This window comes from Zea mays, chromosome 3, assembly GCF_902167145.1.
Source record: "Zea mays cultivar B73 chromosome 3, Zm-B73-REFERENCE-NAM-5.0, whole genome shotgun sequence".
Classification (NCBI taxonomy): domain Eukaryota; kingdom Viridiplantae; phylum Streptophyta; class Magnoliopsida; order Poales; family Poaceae; genus Zea; species Zea mays.
In genome coordinates, this window is record NC_050098.1 from 98,646,201 (window position 1) to 98,667,620 (window position 21,420).

The following is a 21,420-nucleotide window of genomic DNA, read 5'->3' on the forward strand; positions in this document are numbered from 1 at the left end:
ATACCTGTCATCCTCAAAGCCAGGGGGTTGTTCCACGTAGACCTCCTCCTTGATTGGGCCATTGAGAAAAGCGCTCTTCATGTCCTTTGGTATAGCCTAAAAGAATGGTGAGTGGCATAGGCTAACAAAATTCGAATTGACTCTAGCCTAGCCACAGGAGCAAAAGTCTCCTTGAAATCCAAACCTGTGACTTGGGCATAACCTTTTGCCACAAGTCAAGCCTTGTTTCTCGTCACCACTTCGTGCTCGTCTTGCTTGTTGCGGAACACCCACTTGGTTCCCACAACATTTTGCTTTGGACGTGGCACCAGGTTCCAGACTTCATTCCTTTTGAAGTTGTTGAGCTCTTCCTGCATGGCCAACACCCAGTCCGGATCTTGCAAGACTTCTTCTACCCTGAAATGCTCAATAGAAGAGACAAACGAGTAATTCTCACAAAAATTAGCTAATCGTGAGCGAGTAGTTACTCCCTTGCTGATGTCACCCAAAATCTGGTCGACAGGGTGATGTTTTTGGATCGACGCTCGGACTTGAGTTGGAGGGGCATGTGGTGCTTCTTTCTCCATAACTTGTTCTTCCTATGCTCCCCCTTGATCATGTCCCTCTTCTTGAGGTACATGTTCATCATCTTGAGTTGGGGGATGCACCATTGTTGAGGAAGAAGGTTGATCTTGTTCCTGTAGTTCCTGTGGTCGCACATCGCCTATCGCCATCGTGCGCATTACGGTCGTAGGAACTTCTTCTTCATCTATGTCATCAAGATTAGCTTGCTCTCTTGGAGAGACATTAGTCTCATCAAATACAACATCGCTAGAGACTTCAACTAATCCTGATGATTTGTTGAAGACCCTATACGCCTTTGTATTTGAGTCATATCCTAGTAAAAACCCTTCTACAGCCTTGGGAGCAAATTTAGAATGTCTACCTTTCTTCACCAGAATGTAGCATTTGCTCCCAAATACACGAAAGTAGGAAACATTGGGTTTGTTACCAGTAAGAAGTTCGTAGGATGTCTTCTTGAGGAGGCGATGCAGATAGAGCCGGTTTATGGCGTGGCAGGCTATGTTCACAGCTTCCGACCAAAACCGCTCGGGCGTCTTGAACTCTCCAAGCATCGTCCACGCCATGTCGATAATCGTCATGTTCTTCCTCTCTACCACACCGTTTTGTTGTGGTGTGTAGGGAGTGGAGAACTCGTGCTTGATGCCTTCCTCCTCAAGAAACTCTTCAACTTGTAGATTCTTGAACTCGGACCCATTATCGCTCCTTATCTTTTTCACTTTAAGCTCAAACTCATTTTGAGCTCTCCTTAAGAAGCGCTTTATGGTCCCTTGGGTTTCTGACTTATCCTGTAGAAAGAACACCCAAGTGAAGCGGGAAAAATCATCAACAATTACAAGACCATACTTACTTCCCCCGATGCTAAGGTAGGCAACGGGTCCAAAGAGATCCATGTGAAGAAGATCCAGTGGTCTTGATGTTGTCATTACATTGTTGCTGTGATGAGTGCTTCCCACCTGTTTCCCTGCCTGACACTACTACATATATGACTAATTGAGACGCACAATTTAAGACAGATATAAGTATATTTTATAGAAGTGTCTTATATCATACGGTGTTGAGCAAGATAAGACATTTTTTTGAAAATCCGTCTCAAACAGAAAAGTTTTTTGAGACAATTATGTCATAACAAATGTCTTATATTGATTTAAGACATATTGTTATTGTAAACCGTCTCAAATAAGGATAGTATTTGAGTCATCACTACTTTAACAACTGGCTTAGATGGCAGTGAGTATTCTAGACACGTCTATGTCTGAAACCATCTCAAATAAGGATACTATTAGAGTCGTCTAGACTATAAAAACCGTCGTAGATATGAGTGAGTATACTAGACACTTGTAAATATGAAACCGTCTTCACATGATAGTTCTGGCAAGACATATGACAAACATAATAAATAATGAATTTATTTTAAATTGATGATATATATTAAATAGAATGTCAAACTTCTCTCTGTCTCTTGCTATAATGGTCAAATGGACTATTCAAACTGCCTTAGATGTTAGTGAGTATACTAGAAACTTGTAAACATAATTCCGTTTTCTTATGATATTTCTGATAAGACATATTGTGAAAAAACGTAGTAAATAGTAAATATTGCTTAAAGTGACTCCAAATAAAACTATACGTTTGAAATATGGATATTTTTTATTTTCTCATTAACAATATATTCATATTCATAATATCGTTTATTTGTACGGTATAAGCAACCTAATAAGAAGTGGTTAATGTCTTGGATATTTCTCTTTCTATGCGTTTTGCACATATATACAATATTTCTTAATGATATATCAAAACCGGCTTTGTATCGTAGTGGTTAAAGACTTAGACTACTCTTGGTGAGATCTTGAGGTTGATTCCTCGAATCGCAATGAATTTACTGCGTTTTTTTTGCAGCGTTGGCTGGAGTGGCTTGCGTTCCGTGTACGTTGGCCCACGCGGCAACGCGGAGTCCGAGCGGCCAGGCCAAAATATTCCTATAAATACATGTACAACTTTCCTTTGATAAATTTATTCTATAACTATTTAACTCGTCGTCGAAATTTGAGTTTTTCCCCAGCTCTGTCGAGTAATTTCTTCTCATTCATTCTTCTTTCAGGATAACTTAGGTATAATTAAAATATTTCATGCAGTCCTACTAGTTTATTAAATATGTGATATTTTTACATTAAATATATGTTTTAATTCCTTCAAATTATGTTAAGATCGTATGAATTTTGCCTGCATAGTAACATTAATATTTTTAATTATGACAAATGTTTTAATTATTTAATTAATTGTTTATTTGTTAGCTATTAAAATAACTTTATAACAGATGAAAATCTAACAAATTACCTAGTTTTTTTCCTATATCATCTCGTGTTGTTTGCGTCTAGTTTATGAGGCAATGTAATATGAAACTTTAATTATTTTTTCAGATATGGACAGAGAGCAATGGATGTATGGAATTGATCGGTCTGATATCAATTATTTCCGTCATGTGCAATGGTTCCTAAAGGTGGCTGAAAAACATCGATCATATAATAAGGCAACAGCTATCGTATGTCCTTGTGTGGACTGTAGAAACTTTTATCCAATTATCGACTCACGTGTAATCCTCGGACACTTGATAATGCGTGGTTTTACATCTGGGTACACATGCTGGACAAATCATGGCGAGTGTTCTATTGGTGATAACAATGGAAACACTGAGGGTCCTTTAGATACTAATGGCGGTCCTATGGATACTAATGAGGCGAATGACCATTATGTGCATATCCAAGATACAAAAAGTCATTTTGCGGACGCGACGATTGTTGATGTGCCCGTCGATCATCTCGAATACATGATACATGATGTTACTGTAACTCGTAGTTTGAGTGAGGCTCAAGCATCACAAGTACGTGAGATACTAGTTCGAGAGTGTGAGACACCATTATATCCGGGAAGCAGTGATAATCGACTGAGTTTTACTACTGAACTTCTACGATTCAAGGTGGCTAGTGGATGGAGTGATAAGAGTTTTACAGAGTTGTTAAATTTTTTTGCAGACAAGCTGCCTAAAGGGAATATGGTGCCACGAAGCACAACTAAAGCAAAGAAGATTTTGTGTCCCATTGAGTTGAAATATGAGAAAATACATGTTTGCCCCAATGATTGCATTATATATTGGGGAAAGCATAAGAACAACATATCATGAACAACATGTGACACATCATGCTACAAGAAGATTGATAACCTAGAGGAATTGGGCACCAATGAGAAGAAAAAGATTCCTGCAAAGGTTTTCTGGTACTTCCCTGTGATACCTCGATTAGAAAGACTTTTTGCTAATCCAGCAAGTGCAAAACTTTTGCGTTGGCATGCTGACGAACGTAAGAAGGATGGAAAGTTGAGGCACCCTGCAGATGCTTCACAATGGAGAGAAATTGATAGTAAGTATGAAATATTTGCAAAAGAATCACGGAATATCCGATTCGCTCTCAGCACCGATGGTATGAATCCATTTGGCAATATGACCACTACCCATAGCACATGGCCAGTATTATTAAGCATATATAACCTGCCACCTTGGTTATGTATTAAACGGAAGTACATCATGTTGTCAGTATTGATCCCTGGACCAAAACAACCGGGCAATGATATTGATGTGTATCTTGAGCCGTTGGTACAAGACCTGTTGAAGCTATGGGAAACTGGTGTTGAAATTTGGGATGCTTGTAAGAAAGAATATTTTAACTTGAGGGCCTTGCTTTTTTGTACCATCCATGACTATAAAGGCCTTGGAAACATTGCAGGATTATCCACTCAGGGATACAAAGCGTGCTATATTTGTCAAGAGAATACAAAGAGTCGTTATCTAAAAAACAGTAGAAAAATTGTATACCTAGGACATCGTAGGTGGACACGCAGAAATCATCCATACCGAAAGAATGTCGATGCATTTGATGGGAGTATTGAAAATGAAAAGGCTCCATCACGCAGGTCTGGACATGTGGTTTATGAGAGTGTGAAGGACATTGAAAATAAGTTCAGGAAATACAATTTAGCATTGTCTGGAATTTGGAAGAAAAAATCCATATTTTGGAGGTTACCTTATTGGCGCGATCTAAGTGTGTGTCATTGTCTTGATCTTATGCATATTGAGAAGAATGTCTGTGAAGCTTTGATTGGTACAATTTTTAACATAAAAGGGAAAACTAAGGACAACACCAACGGCCAGTGTGACCTTGATGAGCTGAACATTGAAAAACCCCAGGAATGGTATACTCTGACCAAGGAGGAAAAAATTAAAGTTTTTAATCTGTTACATGATGTCAAAGTTCCATCTGCTTATTCAGCAAATATTAGAAGGCTCGTGTCAAAGAAAGACCTAAAACTTTCAGGTATGAAAACTCATGACTGCCATGTTTTAATGACACAGATCCTCCCCGTGGTCCTCCGTGGGTCTTTCAAGAATATCAAAATACGAGATACTGTCATTAGATTATGCTATTTCTTTAATGAAATAAATTCAAAGGTGCTAGATATTGAAGCCCTTGACAACTTACAAAGGGAATTGGTTCAAACTTTATGCCAACTTGAGATGTACTTCCCACCTTCATTCTTCGACATCATGGTACATTTGACCGTGCATCTAGTTGAAGAGGCTAAGATTTGTGGGCCACATTTCTTACATTACATGTATCCGATCGAAAGGTTCATGGGAATCTTGAAACGCTTTGTTCGGAATAAGGCACGCCCGGAGGGTTCTATTGCAGAAAGTTATGTAATTGAGAGTGTCATCGATTTCTGTGTGGACTACATGGATGAGGTGGCACCGATTGGCCTTCCAGTGTCACGCCATGATGGAAGACTTAAAGGGCAAGGGGGACTTGGATTGAGCACAGAGATACCAGATCAAGAATTGCTCCATAAAGCTCATTTCTTGATCCTTCAATCTACTGAAGATGTTTCAAAGTACATTGACAAACACAAGAAACGGTTGAGAAAGAAAAACCCAGAAATGGTGGACGAAGACATTGTGAGGCTCCATAACAAAGAGTTTTGTGATTGGTTTCAAAAGCGGTGTGAAAACAAGGTAGCAAAGAATGACACTGTGAGACGGTTGGCACAGGGACCCTCGTCCAGCGTAGCGACATGGCAGAGTTACGACATTAATGGATACACTTTCTACACAGTACAACAAGATGGTAAAAGCACCCGACAAAATAGTGGAGTTTGCAACGACGCGATAACTGAGGTGTTTGATCGCAATAAAAAATCGTCATATCTAAGGAAGGACACGTATTATGGACAATTAGAACACATCTGGGAGTTGGACTACATACTTTTCAAGCAAGTTGTTTTTCTTTGTAAGTGGTTCAACCCTAAAGGTGTTGTCGTTGACCCAAAATATGGGGTTACCACTATAGATCTTAGACGAGAAGCTTACAAGGATGATCCATTTATTCTTGCAAAGCATGCAAATCAAGTTTTCTATATCAATGATCTTGCAAACAGGCATCATCGAGTGGTGCTCAGGGGGAAAAGAAGAATTGTTGGTGTTGAAAATGTAAATGACGAAGAAGATTATGACCTCTTTAGTAATATGAGTAGTTTAGATAATATGGTCATAGATATGGAATGAGTTTGGACTTAATGTAAATTATTATTGTTCTAATTTCTATATATACGGCTGCTTAATATTATGCATCGCTGTTTATTATAATTTCTATCTATATACATATATTCTAATATAAACAGAAAAATGTGACTCCACCTATCCACAATTCCCAATTCCACATTGCATCGTATTAGGCTATCTGCGTCCCTCCCCACGTTCCTCCCCTCGTCCCGCGTTCGGCAATCCTCGTCCAGGCTCCAGGATCCCGCGTCCTCCCCTCGTCGTCCCGCGCCGTCGTCCTGCGTCGGCGTCCTCCCCTCATCCCGCGCCAGCGTCCTCCCCTCGTCCCGCGCCCGCCATCCGCCGCTGCGTCCCTCCCTTCGTCCTGCGCCCCGGCGTCCATCCCCTTGTCCCGCGCCCCGGCGTCCTCCCCTTGTCCAGCGAGCTCCAGGCGGCCGGCGTCCCTCCCCTTGTCCCGCGAGCTCCAGGCGGCCGACGTCCCTCCCCTCGTCCCGCGAACTCCAGGCGGCCCTCCCCTCGTCCCGCGAGCTCCGTCCAGGCGACCGGCGTCTTCCCCTCGTCCCGCGAGCTCCAGGCGGCCGGCATCCTCACCTCGTCCCACGCCCGCGTACCGCCGCTGCGAGCTCCAGGCGCACCTGTGTCCCTGCCATCTACGTCAGACGCCCATCGCCAAGGCTGAGAGGCAAGATCCGTTGTCCGGCGCCCAAAACTCCTAGGCAAGATCCCTGTAGTATTTATTAAGATGGATAAATGTTGCTTAGAGGTTTGGTTGTTGTAGAATTTTTTCGATCATGTTTGTTATGTGTGCTATGGGTAGGATTAGCTATCTGCTATCTGCTAATGTATTTCCAATTTATAGAATTGGGTTCAAATGTAACATGTCTCTTGCACATTTGCTAAGGTAGAAGTACTAATAGTGTATCAATATAGTTTAATGATCTGTATTCTTTGATGCTGCTAATGCCTATATTGTTTTCGAATATAATTATGTACAATGGGTACTGATGGCGCTAATTCAATAGGATCAAATGAGTTCTGAGTCATCTTCTGATACATCTGGGTCATCAACTTCAAAAACCTATGGGTCCACAAGTACCTCATCTTCCACTAGCTTGCATTCAGAGGACATTGTCGAAAAAGGTTCTTGTACTTCTGCCAGGCATAGAACGAAACGAGGTCACGCCAAATGCAAGAAGCTAGAAAAAGGAGGTCCCCGTCGTCTTACGTTTGATAAAAATGGGATTGCCCAGTCACCAGTAAAACATGTCAATGAATTCTCAAGCTATTGTGGTTATATAGCACGCATGCGTGTTGATATTAGGATAAAGGATTGGCGAAAAGTGCCTACAGTGGTAAAATCAAACCTATGGGAGGATGTTTCAAAGAAATTTGTCATGCCAAGGGATGAAACCCATACCCTCAATGTTAAGAAGGTCGCTTTGAAATCTATGAGTAAGGATTGACTTCTCCAGATTGTTTGATCCTGTTTGCATCATTTCTTGGGATTTATAATTTATTTTCCTTTTATTCGTACAGGCCATGCATGGAAGGATTTCAAGTGGAAACTAAATATAAATTATGTCAAGAAGGACAAAACTCCATTTGAGGACTATCCAGAACTCAAGAAAGAGTGGTGGCCAGACTTTGTGGAGTGGGTTACCTCTGATGAGTATATTGCTCTAGGAGAAAAGGGCAAGCAAAGCCAAAGCATGAATAAGTTCCGACAAAAACTAGGTCGGCGAAGCTATACTGTACAAAAGAGAAAATGGGCAAAGGAAGATGCACAAGCATTAACCGAGGGTAAATCTATTCCATTTCAAGACATGCCAGATGGTCGTCATAAGGATTGGGCAAGGGCGATGAATCCTTCTGGCGATGTGAACATAACAGAGTCGCATCCAATCATAAAGAAAATTGTAATGTTCCTCTCCACACATAACTTGTCCATTTAATTTTCTTACCATATTTGGTTCACACATAAAACTGTTTTTACAGGTAGATCTAAATGAAAAGTCAGTAGCTGGTACCTTTACACCATTGGATAATATGGACATACTTGCAACAGCAATAGGGAGTAATCATCCAGGAAGGACAACAGGGGTGAGTGCTTATGTGGGTTTAGGGATGGGTCTTGCTCAAGGTGATGGCCCTCGTAAGAAGAAACGTAGAACAACGAAAGAGTATGTCAAGAGGATTGTGGATGAGTACGAGGCCAAGTTTGAGAAACTGACAGCCCTGTGTCAGAGTATGGAGCGTCGATTAAACAATTCTGAGAGTTGCTCATCTTCAAAATTTGTTGATACACCAGACCATGCAACACATCATTCAGTTGACTCATTACAAGTAACTTCATCTACTTGCAGCACATATGACTTATCAGATAACAAAATCAATGTTCCACTAATATTCTGCATTTTCCCTTAATTCTTCCAATGTTTAACATTTCAGGAGGTGATAAAATGCAAGTTGGTGGTGCAGATAGGTCCGCAATCTGTTGTGGTCGCTAGAGGGCAGGCTTACCCTTCAAAGGATGTTGTAACCGTCCATGGGATTGAGCGGCGAGATGACCACGCAAAAGTGCAGGTTGATTTTGTGTTTGACAACTTCTTGGAATTTCCACACCCTATTCCTATCGCTGGTGGTGATATGTTCACTCTTGGCGAAGCCAAAAATTCATTTGTGTTATGGCCTAAGTCAGGCATACAACTAGCAGAGGTACACTTTACTAACTTCAACCTGATGAAGTTATTATTGTTATTCACAACTTGGTTAACGTCATGTACTTGTTTTTGACTTTTACATAGGAAACAACAGTTCATGCAAAGCCTCAACAAGTCCCAGACACATCACCTCAGGTACTCCATCACACACCTGAAAAGGATAAAATGCCAACACCAACAATGGGTACCGAGAATATAGATGTCACACATAGTGCCTCCAATGCCAGCAAGAAGAGGAAACATAAGCATAAAAACATAACAAAAGCAAAGAGAAGGAGCAAAAAACTTCACAACAGAAAAACATAGAAGATGATGGTCTTGATCCCCTTTGGACTCCCCCCTTTCATCAACGATCTCCACCACCAGTTCCAAATAATAAACAATTTGTGCTAGGGCAGCCTTTAGTATCTAGTGCATTGCTTAAGAGGATGGGTAAACAGAGCCAGTGTTTCCACAAATGGTATTTTGCTATGACCACGCCAATATCTCGAAGGCAAAGTGCCACACACTTCATGGTACGATACGAAGAACATGATTTTCTTGAAAAATCTGGGGTCTATGCAGTAGAATTCAGTGATGTATTTCACATCTACAATGATCTTGCCCTTGACATATCCTTACATCGGAGTTGGATGTTGTGAGTGAGATCCACCATTTCCTATAAGTGTCTACTTTTTGTTCTTTATCTAACTATTCTTTTAATAGATGCATGAGGAAGATAGACAAATACAGAGGCATAGTTGGCTTTTTAGATCCAGAGATGATCATTTTAAAGAGAATCAATGAAGAGGCTGATGAAGTCGAAGCATACATTGTGAAAGCATTGCTTGCTCAGCAGGACAAGGAGTGCATATTTGTTGTTTGCCAGGAAGGGTAAGGCCTAGCACTAATAACACTCTATAGTTTTTTAATCTGTATCTTAATGTTCTATCTTCCTCATTTCAGTTACCATTGGGCCTTGTTAGTTATTTTCCCAAAATGGAATACAGTGTACAATATTGACTCCAAAGGTTACCAATCCCCTAGCTGCTATAGTATTAAGAAGCTATTCGACGAGTGGGTATTACCTTTATCATAATTCTATTTTCCTCTATATTTCAATTGTTATTTACACCGTTAGTCACCATTATTGTAGGGCTTTTGGTGCTTATGTCGACAAAAAAGGTCGCCATAACAAGAATTTTGGTCGCACAGTTATATGGAAACATTTTCAGGTAATCATGTCCTTAACCTGAAATTATTAGACATTCCCGCTGGATATTTTCCTTATGAATGACATCTTTTAGGCACACATACAACCACCTGGCAGTATGCTTTGCGGACAATATGTGATGTACCACATGTTATCCTTTGCGGATAATCTTAGTTTGGACCGTGATCGATATCCTCAGGTTGTTTTTATAGTCTGCATTCTATTTTACTCAAACCTATGCAATATGACGTTATTAATATTTACATGGTTTATGTTTTTCAAGGGTCGTGCTGGTTTTGCAACCTGTCCATTATTGCTTGATGAGATAGCAAATGTCCGAGAATGGTTGCTCGACTTCTTCTGAATGAGGTGATAGACATTGGTGGATCATGCAGGGTTGAGGGTGCTTCATATAACTAAATCTAGCATGACTTCCTAGGTAAGATGTTACATTCATATAACCTTTTACATCATATGCCACATTGTGAGGTGTTCATATGTGTCTAACTAATAATTATTGTGTTCTCCTATTTGTTGTACAGGAAAATATGGAATGGCCGCACCAGTGTGGAGACTTGATTTCATATATATTTAGTTAGGCACAACGATAGCGCAAACAATTGATTACCAAGTTTGTTAATTAGTATTTTAGTTTGGATATAGAGTACGCTTATGCATGAGCTATTTGACAATGTTTATTTATGAGATATATAATGGTAATTATGAATGATATCATCCTACTTTCATATATTTGATGGACATCACATATGCATCTAGATTTTTCTCCAAGTTTCAGCATATAGTACATAGGGCTAGGTGTCGATCCGGATTGTGGCGCCCGACGAGGTGGGGGCGTGGAGAGTGGCAGGGAATCCTCATCGTTGTACTGAAGCTTACATCAAAGGTACGCGTTATTTAGTCTAAACTTCATTGACTTGAGAACACACTGCCATTTGGTCATGTTTCTCTACTTATAGTTGTCATGAGTGGACATGTTGCACCCCAAAAGTCATCGAACTTCTTTGTTGAATTTGGGATGGACAGTGGATATCACAAAAAATATAGATCCAGTTCATCCAAAGTGCAGGTAACTGTTTTATTCAGACATATATGATTAATCATCATTCATCAATATGTGAACTCCATTGAGCAAGTATTTTGATTATGTTGATTTTGTATTACTAAGATCATGTAATGGATATTGTCAGTTTATTTTGTTGCCTTCTTTCATAAATTGATTCACATGTTTGCAATTAAATTATATATGATATTATGTTTCATACATTGATTTTTCGTTGTACTATTGTGTGTTACCAGAGGAATGATCTCAGCATTAAAATTGATTTCTTGCATGCACTACGCACCACCACCACCACTTGCCAACCTTCTGTTTCAGTATCTGTGATATTGATTTCTTATTTGTTATTCAAATTCACACTGCAAGTTGCTAAGGTTGAATGGACAAAATGAGAGAATTCCAAAACGTTTTCTGTTTCTGAGTACCATGATTGATAAGAGACTTTACAGTTTTTGCCTGAGCATATAATATTCTGACTCATGGAAAGTAATGTAAACCTACTACATTTACGCAGGCACTCCTGAGTGAGATGAGATGCTAGTTACAAGTGAAATAACAGGCAATGTTATTTGTTAATCAAGGCACTACTACCCTCATGCAACTTTCTGCACTGTTGATAACGGGGATACTGGTTAGTGATCAGTTCATCATCACAGCTCGTCTCAATTATCAACACTGTAACAACAGACATGTTTCTTGGACCGCTACGATCCTCCAGTGATTGCCTCCAAAGGTGTCAGAGTTCAGGTGACATTGCTCCACTTTGAAGTACTGCTCTGAGGTATCTTTGGCCACTATAAAAAAGTCGCTATGCTGTGTTCTTCAGGCTAGCTACCTTCCGTAGATATTGTCTTTACAGGGGATACTTTTTACCTACACTTTTGTACAACATATGCTCTACAGAATCCTTCAAGTAGCAGGAACTGTCACAAAGGCAATGGCAGTGACGCCTTTGGGAATATTCTCTGTCCTGGCGCTAGGATGGCTAGGGGATCATATCTGTGTTTCCTCCGTTCAAATGTCTCCCACCTTGCTCCAAAGTGGGCTTTCCACTGTTGCTGTGTGGTGTAGGGTGCCAGATATTGTATCATCCCAATACCAGCCTCTTCACAGAACTCCACTATCTCTTTGTTCAGGTTCATTGAATGTGCAATGCTGCCGTAACCTGAGAGAGACGGCGCTGAAGAAAGGAACCCCACTAGGTAGAAAATTTCCTCATCTGGTATGACTACTGACGTTCTGTTGTCCCACCTGCATCAAAAGGAAATAGACCAATTCAGTTACCTTAACCGAAACTAGATTAACTTATTATTTGTGACGGTAATTTTTTGCAAGTGAAAGCAAGTTACTTCGATTTGTTCACTGGATAAAGCAATATGGGACCATTGTTGCTATCTTTCAGGATCTTGCCAAAGACTTCCTTAGCAAATCTGCGGATGGAGCTCCTCGGTATTAGAAGATTCAGCCAAGGATGTGGAACTTCTCCAAGCTCGCCTTCTGGACGAATGGTATGTTCTGTTTTTTGTGACTATAATATTTTGATTTACATGTTGAAAAGAACATGCTGTTTTTTGCTATAATTTCTTTCCATGCTCATGGAATATATAATCTGCTGCTCCGACCTGAGAAATTAGTATAGGGGTGATCGATGTATTAGCGAAAGAGCTACTATGCTCTCAGATATAATAAAAAGGAACTACTGTTGAGAAATTTAAGTTTATGTATTTGACTACTATCAGCTATAGTGCAATGTGCAAGTAATAATATAAGCTATTCTGCAGTAATAAATTTTTCTTTCCATCTAACTTGAACTGCAGACAGATATGAAATGAGGTTGAGATATTACAAGAGCAGCTTTTTCCACGAGACCTCGCCCAACTCCCTGCCTCCCTCCAGCGGTGAACCCGCGCACGGCGCTCCGCGCGACCTCACCTAGCTCCCTGCCTCCCTCCGACGACAGTCAATGAAGATAATGTCGCTGCCATGCTACGGTATCTAAATGTTGATTCATAAGGATCAATCTCATATGGCCATTTCCGCAACTTCATGCTTCTACTTCCTTCAGAACGCCTTGAGGATGATCCTCGGTATGTCTGATGTATCCTGTTAGAAGAAACCTGTGATTGAATTGGCTTTAGGGAATAGTGACTCTGCAATCATCACCAATTCTGACAATTATCTTCTCTTTACTTACAAATTCACTCAGGAAATACTGAAAGCCACATATGAGAACTGCAAGGTTTTTGTTCTCTCCAATTCGGCTGCCCTGTTTTTATTTTTTGCTAGCCATTTTGTTTAAACTTGGATACTTTTGCTGCAGGTCTTGTTAAGATCAGACCTTATCAAATCTAGTTCCGAGGAGCGCTCCTTGCTAAAAAACCTAGGCAGTTGGTTGGGAAAGTTCACCATTGGTAGGAATCAGGGACTAAGGGCTATAAGGAGATTGATCCAAAATCTCTTATCATGGAGGTACTGCTTCTCTGCATTAAACTCATTGGTAGTTGGAGACTTGGAGTTCCAAAAGCTCCCTTAGGCTGTCTAGATCCTTTATTTAGTATTGCTCTATATTATTTAATATGATATTTCTGTTTCACCTGTGTTTTTTGGTAAAATTTATGTGCTTCCTGAGGTGTACAATTCACTTCAATGTTAATAATCAGATGACAAACACTGTGACAAGCATGAACCGGTATATTCTTTCATTATCAGATGACAAACAATTGGTCTCCGGGCTCATTTCTCTAATAGAACAGGGAATTGATGTTCTGCGTGTGAAGGCCCTTTTGTTTGTTGCACTGCTTTGCAAGAATAGTCGAAGGTGGCTTCCTCATTTCTTTTGCAATGCAAAATTAATATCAGATGTTGATAGACTGGGAAAGGAGAAGGAGGGTTTTATTCATCATTGTACAGAAGCATTTGTGCAGTTGGTTGCTTCCTTGGTCCCTGGTATTCTTGACACTGTCTCCAGCGATATACAGCAGGTTATGGTTGGCAAACGCCATGGACCTGTTACTGCTTTAGCTGGGCGAGCTCATCCAAAGAGCACAATTCATCTGTTCCCTGTTATTCTTCATCTTCTGGGAAGTGCATCCTTCAAGCATAGAGTTGTGACAGGCCATGTATTGCTTCAGTTGGCAAATCTTATTAAGATTTTGGAGGCACCATTTCAGGTATGATTTTTTGTGAACTTTATGGATATTTCATCCTGATGAGATGAGAGTATGTTGAGATTTTGTTCATTATACAACTGCAACTTTGGTGCTTGTCTTTTCAATGTTTTGGATCACATGAACTTTATGGATATTTATGTGTTTCTGCCCTAGCTACCCATGGCCATGCTAAATGTTCTTTTGGGATTTCAGGTGCTATTTAAGAACCTTACTGTTGACATAAAGGATGTGAAACCAACTTACCTGCTCAAAGATCGTCTGCGTGAAGTCGAGGGAAATCCATATTTTTCAAATAAAGATGTTACTCCATCTCAAACCCATGTGGTTGCAGAAGTCCCTTCAGGGACCATCCCGTCACTAACTCATATGGAACAACAACCTGAGATTAGTGCAAACAGTTGTATTTTAGTTTAGATTTAGAGTACACTTATGTATGCGTTGTTTGACAATGCTTATGATATATTGAATGGTACTTATTTATATTATATTAATTATAACGTTGTTCAATATATGTGTATGTATATTTCTCTTTCAAATTATTATAACATGATATCTGAAAAAATGATTATAAATTGAAGAATGTACTGCCGTGTAAGTCATTTCGTTTAATTATTAATAAGACGGTTACCAAAATGTCTAATATCAGTCTCCTAAATAAGACGGTTTTTAAAACGTCCATTATTAGTCACCTAAATAAGATGGTTTCCCTATTGTAACGTCTATTATTGTAGGATATTCGAGACGGTTTGATAAATACTTTATGACTTTTAATGTTTGTATTATCTACGGTTCTTTAGAAGCAGTGTCTTAAAAAAAACTAATTCAAGACAGTTTATCGGATGAAATGACTTAAACAAATACATTTTTCAGACGGTTTATCAGACAAAATGACTTAAACAAATACCTTTTTCAGACGGTTATAAATTAAAAACTGTCTTATATAATATCTTTTAAGACGGTTTATAACCATCTTAAATGTGGGACATCTTTTGCGACTCCATCAAAATTAGACACTTCATAAGCGTCTCATATAGCATGATCTGTAGTAGTGTGACATGCTGCACAAGGTCTATCTTTCTCAAAACAGACATCAGTTAGTCCTAACACATGATCTCCCTTTAGAAGCTTATGAAGGTTCTTCATCCCAACATGTGCTAGACGGCGATGCCACAGCCAGCCCATATTAGTCTTAGCTATTAAGCATGCATCTAGATCGGCATTCTCTTTCGAAAAATCAACTAAGTAGAGCTTGCCATCTAGTACACCCTTAAAAGCTAGTGAACCATCACTTCTTCTAAAAACAGATACATCTACATTTGTGAATAAACAATTATAACCCATGTTACACAATTGACTCACAGATAACAGATTATACCCGAGCGATTCAACTAAAAACACATTAGAGATAGAATGCTTGGATGTAATGGCTATTTTTCCTAATCCTTTGACCTTGCCTTGGTTCCCATCTCCAAAGATGATCGAATCCTAGGAATCCTTGTTCTTGACGTAGGAGGTGAACATTTTCTTCTCCCCCGTCATGTGGTTCGTGCATCCGCTGTCGATAATCCAGCTTGAGCCCCTGGATGCATAAACCTGCAAGGCAATTTAAGCTTGGGTTTTAGGTACCCAACTCTTGTTGGGTCCTACAAGGTTAGTCACAATAACTTTTGGAACCCAAATACAAGTCTTGTATCCCTTGCATTTGGATCCCAACTTCTTAGCAGCTACTTTTGTGTTCTTACATGAAAGTACAAATGAAGTATTGCAAGCATGATAAATGGTAGAAGGTTCATTACACATTCTCCTAGGCGCATGAGACACAACATGATTTCTCCTAGGCCTACTTCTACCATGAACAAAAGTAGAGCTAGAGGCAACCATAGCATGTGAGTTATTATAAGCAGCATGAACATAACTCTTATTATAATGAGAACGACTAGAAATTTTCTTATCATAAATAAAAGCATGGTTCCTTTGAGGACTACTTGCCATAGGGGCCTTCCCTTTCTCCTTGTTGGGAACAAGAGTCCTTTCGCTTATTAAGTTCTTGGTTTCCTTTTGAAAACCAAGTCCATCCTTAATTGAAGGGTGTCTACCGATAGTGTAGGCATCCCTAGCAAATTTCAATTTATCAAAATCAACCTTGCAAGTCTTAAGTTGAGCATTAAGACTTGCTACCTCATTATTTAATTTGGTAATAGAAGCAAGATGTTCATTACAGGCATCAACATCAAAATCCTTACAACTATTACAAATAACAACATGCTCTACACATGAACTAGCTTTGTTAACTTCCTCTAGCTTAGCATTTAATTCATCATTTAACTTCTTTAAACTAGAGACAAATTCATGGCAAGCAGATAACTCAGAAGATAGCATTTCATTTCTCTTAGTTTCTAAAGCAAGAGATTTTTGTACACTAACAAATTTGTCATGTTCCTCATACAAAATGTCCACTTGTTTTTCTAGTAGTCTATCTTTTTCATTTAGAGCATCAATTAATTCATTAATTTTCTCTACTTTGGCTCTATCTAAACCTTTAAATAAACCAGAGTAATCTACTTCATCATCGGAGGATTCCTCATCACTAGAAGAAGAGTACTTAGGGGAATCTTGAATACGTACCTTCTTCTCCTTGGCCATGTGTCACACCCGGTTTTAGAAGGCAAACCGAATGCGAACCATGTACGTGCCAGGATCAGCAATTCACGTACACAGCGGTTACATAACTGGACATCATCACACAGTGCTCAAATAATGACATAAAAGAAGGTATAATAGTCGATTACATCATGATGTCCGAGACATCCACATAGTCTTTAACAATAATCAAAGTGCGAAAGAGAAACATAGATACACACGGCCTACACAGGCAGCCGACTGGGGGTTTGTCGCTAACCCACGCCAAGAACTCATCGTACTCTTGGAACTCCTGGAAGTCCTCCTCCACGACTTCATCTTCACCTGAGCAGTGGTTGCAACGCGGACAACCTGGGGGGTTTGGTGCGTAAAGCAACGGTAAGTACACATCAACATACTTAGCAAAATGTCCCGTTTGGCTGAAGTGGACTAGCTTTATGTGGAGTTAAGTCAAGCGATTGCTTTTAGTTGGTCAGGTTATTATTTACTAGTACAAAGCCAGGTTTTAGCATTAACCCAAGTTATTAACCCGATGTACCCTTTCCAAACGGAAAGAATACCACTTACCAGTACCATAGTCATAACCAAAACCATCATCCTTGTCACCACCTGTAAACCATACATCTCTGATCAAGTATCTCTAATCAATGGAGCTCCCTTGGCCGCTCATAACCGCGAGCTTGGCTGATATATCAGTTTCATAACACTCTGCAGAGGTTGTGCACTTTACCCACAAGTCGTGATTTCCTCTCTAGCCCAGGCTTGCAAGACCCTTATTCACTCCCGAGGTGAACGGCAGGGACTCACTACGAAGCCTTTACAAAGATTCTCTGAGGCTGTAGCCGCCCGTTAGGTTTCCTAAATGCACCGCACTCCTCCCCAAGGGGCGAACCAACCTTGGCAGAGCGAGCCGCATACACTGAGCCCCATTAACGTCACGACGGCGAAGCGAACTACATCCCAGTTCCTCTAATTATTCAGCTAAGGGCATCCCATTCCACCCTCATGGTTGCACTGTTTTCCCGGGTGGTCATCCAACGAACAGGTCCTTACGGAGAGGCACTCGAGAAACAGCTCGAGTCCCCTTAAGGGCCACAAGTACCATCATCATAATCAAAAGGGAAAATAGCGTATCATAGATAATCTCATCATGTTCATTGATTAATGTGAAGCGCTAGCATAAAGCTAAACTGAAATAACCCAACCAAAATAGGTAAACAAGGACAAGATAGACAAAAGCTAGTCAATCCTTAGGTATAAAGTGTGTAAATGCGGGAGATGAATTATAAGAATGAGTAGGACATAGATGGATCAAGGGACACTTGCCTTCACCAACCGACTGCTGCTCAGGGTCTTCACCTGCAACTCCTTCGGACTCCGCTAACTGACTGTTATCTATACGAGTTTCAAACATACATTCCACACATTTAATACAAGGGAACAGTACACCATACAATAGAATGCAATAAATAAACAGACGTACGACGCAGGGCTCACCCTTACGACTAAGCGAGAAAGAGAAAGTAACGGTCGAGGCCACGGTCGAGACGCGATCACGTTATACGATTATAAATCAAAGTACTCGTTTAAACAGGATGGTATTAATTTAGCCATCACGTTAATCATAGGGTAAAGTCATGTTCCATGTTTAACCATTATAAGCAGATAAAGGAGAATTAAAGAGAATTGTCGCGTGGCACAGCACTTAAATTGAAATAAGAAATAAACGACTCGTCGCGCGACAGAGCGCGCAACGAGACACAGGCAATAATTACAAAGAGACGTTAAGCGTCGCGCAACGAAATGCACGACGGCACACGTCAACCAAACTGAATTTAGAATGAAATGTCGCGCGACGTCATACATTAAACATCCTGAAATTAAAATGAATCATCGCGCAACGAAGCGCGCGACGCAGCACATTAATAGAATCTGAAATTGAAAATTTCGTCATGCGACGAAGCGCGCGACGCGGCACGCTAACTAAACAGGATTTAAAAATTATTTAAAACCAAGAATCGATCACCGTGCGCATGGGGGCTGTGCACGCGGGAACGCGTTGGGTGAACGGGGGGGCGCGAGGTCACGCGAGCCACGCCAGGACGCGCGCAGGAACCGCGCCGGGGGACCACGCTGCCGAAGGCAGGGGCCACGCACCGAGGCCGGGACGACCGTGTGCAGGGGGCCGAGGGGCTGCGCGCACCGGGACCGAGGGGCCGCGCGCAGGGGGTCGGGGAGCGGCGCCGCTGGGGCCAAGGGGCCGCGCGCGAGGGGGCCAGGGAGCCGCGCTGCCGGGGGCCAGAGGCCGCGCGCAGGGGACCGGGGGCCACGCGCAGGGAGGCGCGCCGTCGGGGGGCGGAGGCCGCGCACGAGGGGGCCGGAGGCCGCGCACGAGGGGGCCGGAGGCCGCGCTGGGGGGCGAGGGAGCCACGCGCGAGGGGGCTGGGGGCCGCGCGCGAGGGGCTGCAGGGGTGCGCGCACGCAGGGGAGAAGAAGGGGGCGCACGCAGGGAAGGGAAGGTAAGGGGAGGGAGAGGAAGAGGGAGAGAGAGGAGGAGAGGGGAGGGGAGCTCACCTCGGGGATCCAAATCCCGGCGATCACCGTCTCCAAGACCTAGGGCATCACAGGGAGAGAGAGAGAGATGGGAGAGAGAGGGAGGTTGCTGCGCGGGAGAATTGAATGAGGGGAAAAGACCAGTGGAGAGGGGGGCACGCGCAGGGGGATGGCACGAGCGCCAGGGGCGCGCATGCCGAGCTGGGCCGGGCTAGGCTGGGTCGGGTCGGGCTGGGCTGGGCCACACCGCGGGTCAAAATCCCATGGCACGCACAACCACAGATCGGAATTCAATTCGCGAAGCAAAATCCAAAACGAGACTAAGCAACACACGCGACTAAACACGACATCAGACAAAAGAAATATGATTCGGCATGATGCAACACCCATGTCAACTTTGGTTTTGTTTACACCCGATATGGACACCAGTCGCTATACTGCTTTGAAATTGGGAAGAGGGAGCGAAACGAGGAAAGAAAAGGGAATAACGCCTGAATTTGGTGAGTAAAAAGAAGAAAAAATTCTACCCCCAAATTCAGGGTGTTACAAACCTATCCCCCTTAAAAGAATCTCACCCTCGAGATTCAAGGTTGGCCAGCAAAGAGTTCAGGATACTTGGCCATCAGATCATCTTCACGCTCTCAGGTTGCTTCTTCCTCAGAGTGGTGACTCCATCTGACTTTGCACATTCTGATAGTTTTCCTCCGGGTGACTCTATCTGCAGTCTCGAGAATCTGCGCTGGCTTCTCTATATAGGTCAAGTCCTCCTGGACCTCCAGACCTTCCACTGGCAACTGCTCTTCTAGCACACGTAGACACTTCTTCAACTGAGACACATGAAAGACATCATGCACTGTGGACAAGCCTTCTGGCAAACTGAGCTGATAGGCCACTTCTCCACTCCTTTTGAGAATTTGGTACGGACCGATATAGCGGGGTGCTAGCTTGCCTTTGACTCAGAATCTTCTGACTCCTCTGATAGGCGAAACCTTCAAATAGACGAAGTCTCCGACTTCGAAACTCAGCTCTCTCCTTCTTGTATCTGCATAGCTTTGCTGCCTTGATTGTGCTATCTTCAGGTTCTCTCGAACCATCTTGATGTTCTCTTCAGCTTCGAGCAGAATGTCTGGCCCGAACAGTTGCTTTTCTCCAGGCTGATCCCATTGCAACGAAGTTCTACAACTCCTCCCATAAAGCGCCTGAAATGGTGACATCTTCAAGCTGGCCTGGTAACTGTTATTATAGGAGAACTCTGCATAAGGTAAACTCTTGTCCCATTCGGACTGATCTTGCAACGCACAAGCTCTCAACATATCTTCGAGGATTTGATTAATTCTTTTAGTCTGACCGTCTGTCTACGGATGATAAGCTGAACTGAAATTCAGATGTGTACCCAAGGCTTCATGCAACTGCTGCCAGAAATGAGAGGTGAACTATGTTCCTCTGTCTGACACTATCTTCTTTGGCACGCCGTGAAGACAAACGATCCGGGACATGTACAACTCTGCCAATACTGCACTGTTGTAGTTGGTCTTGACAGGTATGAAGTGGGCTGACTTGGTTAAGCAGTCCACTACTACCCAAATAGGATCATAGCCGGCTCGAGTGCGAGGCAATCCGACTATGAAAACCATTCTGATTTCATCCCATTTCCACTGAGGAATTCGCAGCGGCTGCAACAATCCAGCTAGCCTCTGATGCTCTGCCTTGATCCTTTGACAATTGTCACATATAGCCACATGCTCTGCGATCTCCCTTTTCATTCCGTACCACTAGAACTTCTTCTTCAGATCCTGATACATCTTCTCACTTCCAGGGTGTATAGAATAAGCTGACTCATGAGCTTCCTTGAGGATCAACTCCCGAATGGACTAGACATTGGGAACACACAAGCGGTC

The 21,420-nt window shown here is 41.9% G+C and overlaps 2 protein-coding genes and 1 long non-coding RNA gene across 3 annotated transcripts; all 3 read left to right on the forward strand.

Moving 5' to 3' along the window:
• Positions 1 to 7,280: 7,280 nt before the first annotated feature.
• LOC118476803 (uncharacterized) lies at positions 7,281 to 9,134 on the forward strand. The gene is made up of 6 exons (XM_035966575.1): positions 7,281 to 7,621; positions 7,706 to 8,085; positions 8,165 to 8,512; positions 8,618 to 8,884; positions 8,974 to 9,024; positions 9,117 to 9,134. Exons 1-6 carry the CDS (start codon positions 7,474 to 7,476, stop codon positions 9,132 to 9,134), a joined length of 1,212 nt encoding a protein of 403 aa, XP_035822468.1. The 5' UTR covers positions 7,281 to 7,473.
• A 438-nt stretch (positions 9,135 to 9,572) lies between these two features.
• LOC118476682 (uncharacterized) lies at positions 9,573 to 10,501 on the forward strand. Its single transcript, XM_035966248.1, has 5 exons — positions 9,573 to 9,762; positions 9,835 to 9,945; positions 10,025 to 10,103; positions 10,176 to 10,280; positions 10,365 to 10,501. Exons 1-5 carry the CDS (start codon positions 9,599 to 9,601, stop codon positions 10,443 to 10,445), a joined length of 540 nt encoding a protein of 179 aa, XP_035822141.1. The 5' UTR covers positions 9,573 to 9,598; the 3' UTR covers positions 10,446 to 10,501.
• Positions 10,502 to 13,342: 2,841 nt separating this feature from the next.
• LOC109945251 (uncharacterized) lies at positions 13,343 to 13,532 on the forward strand. The gene is made up of 2 exons (XR_002268382.1): positions 13,343 to 13,398; positions 13,480 to 13,532. It is a non-coding gene; the product is annotated as an uncharacterized lncRNA (long non-coding RNA).
• The last annotated feature ends 7,888 nt before the right edge of the window (positions 13,533 to 21,420 follow it).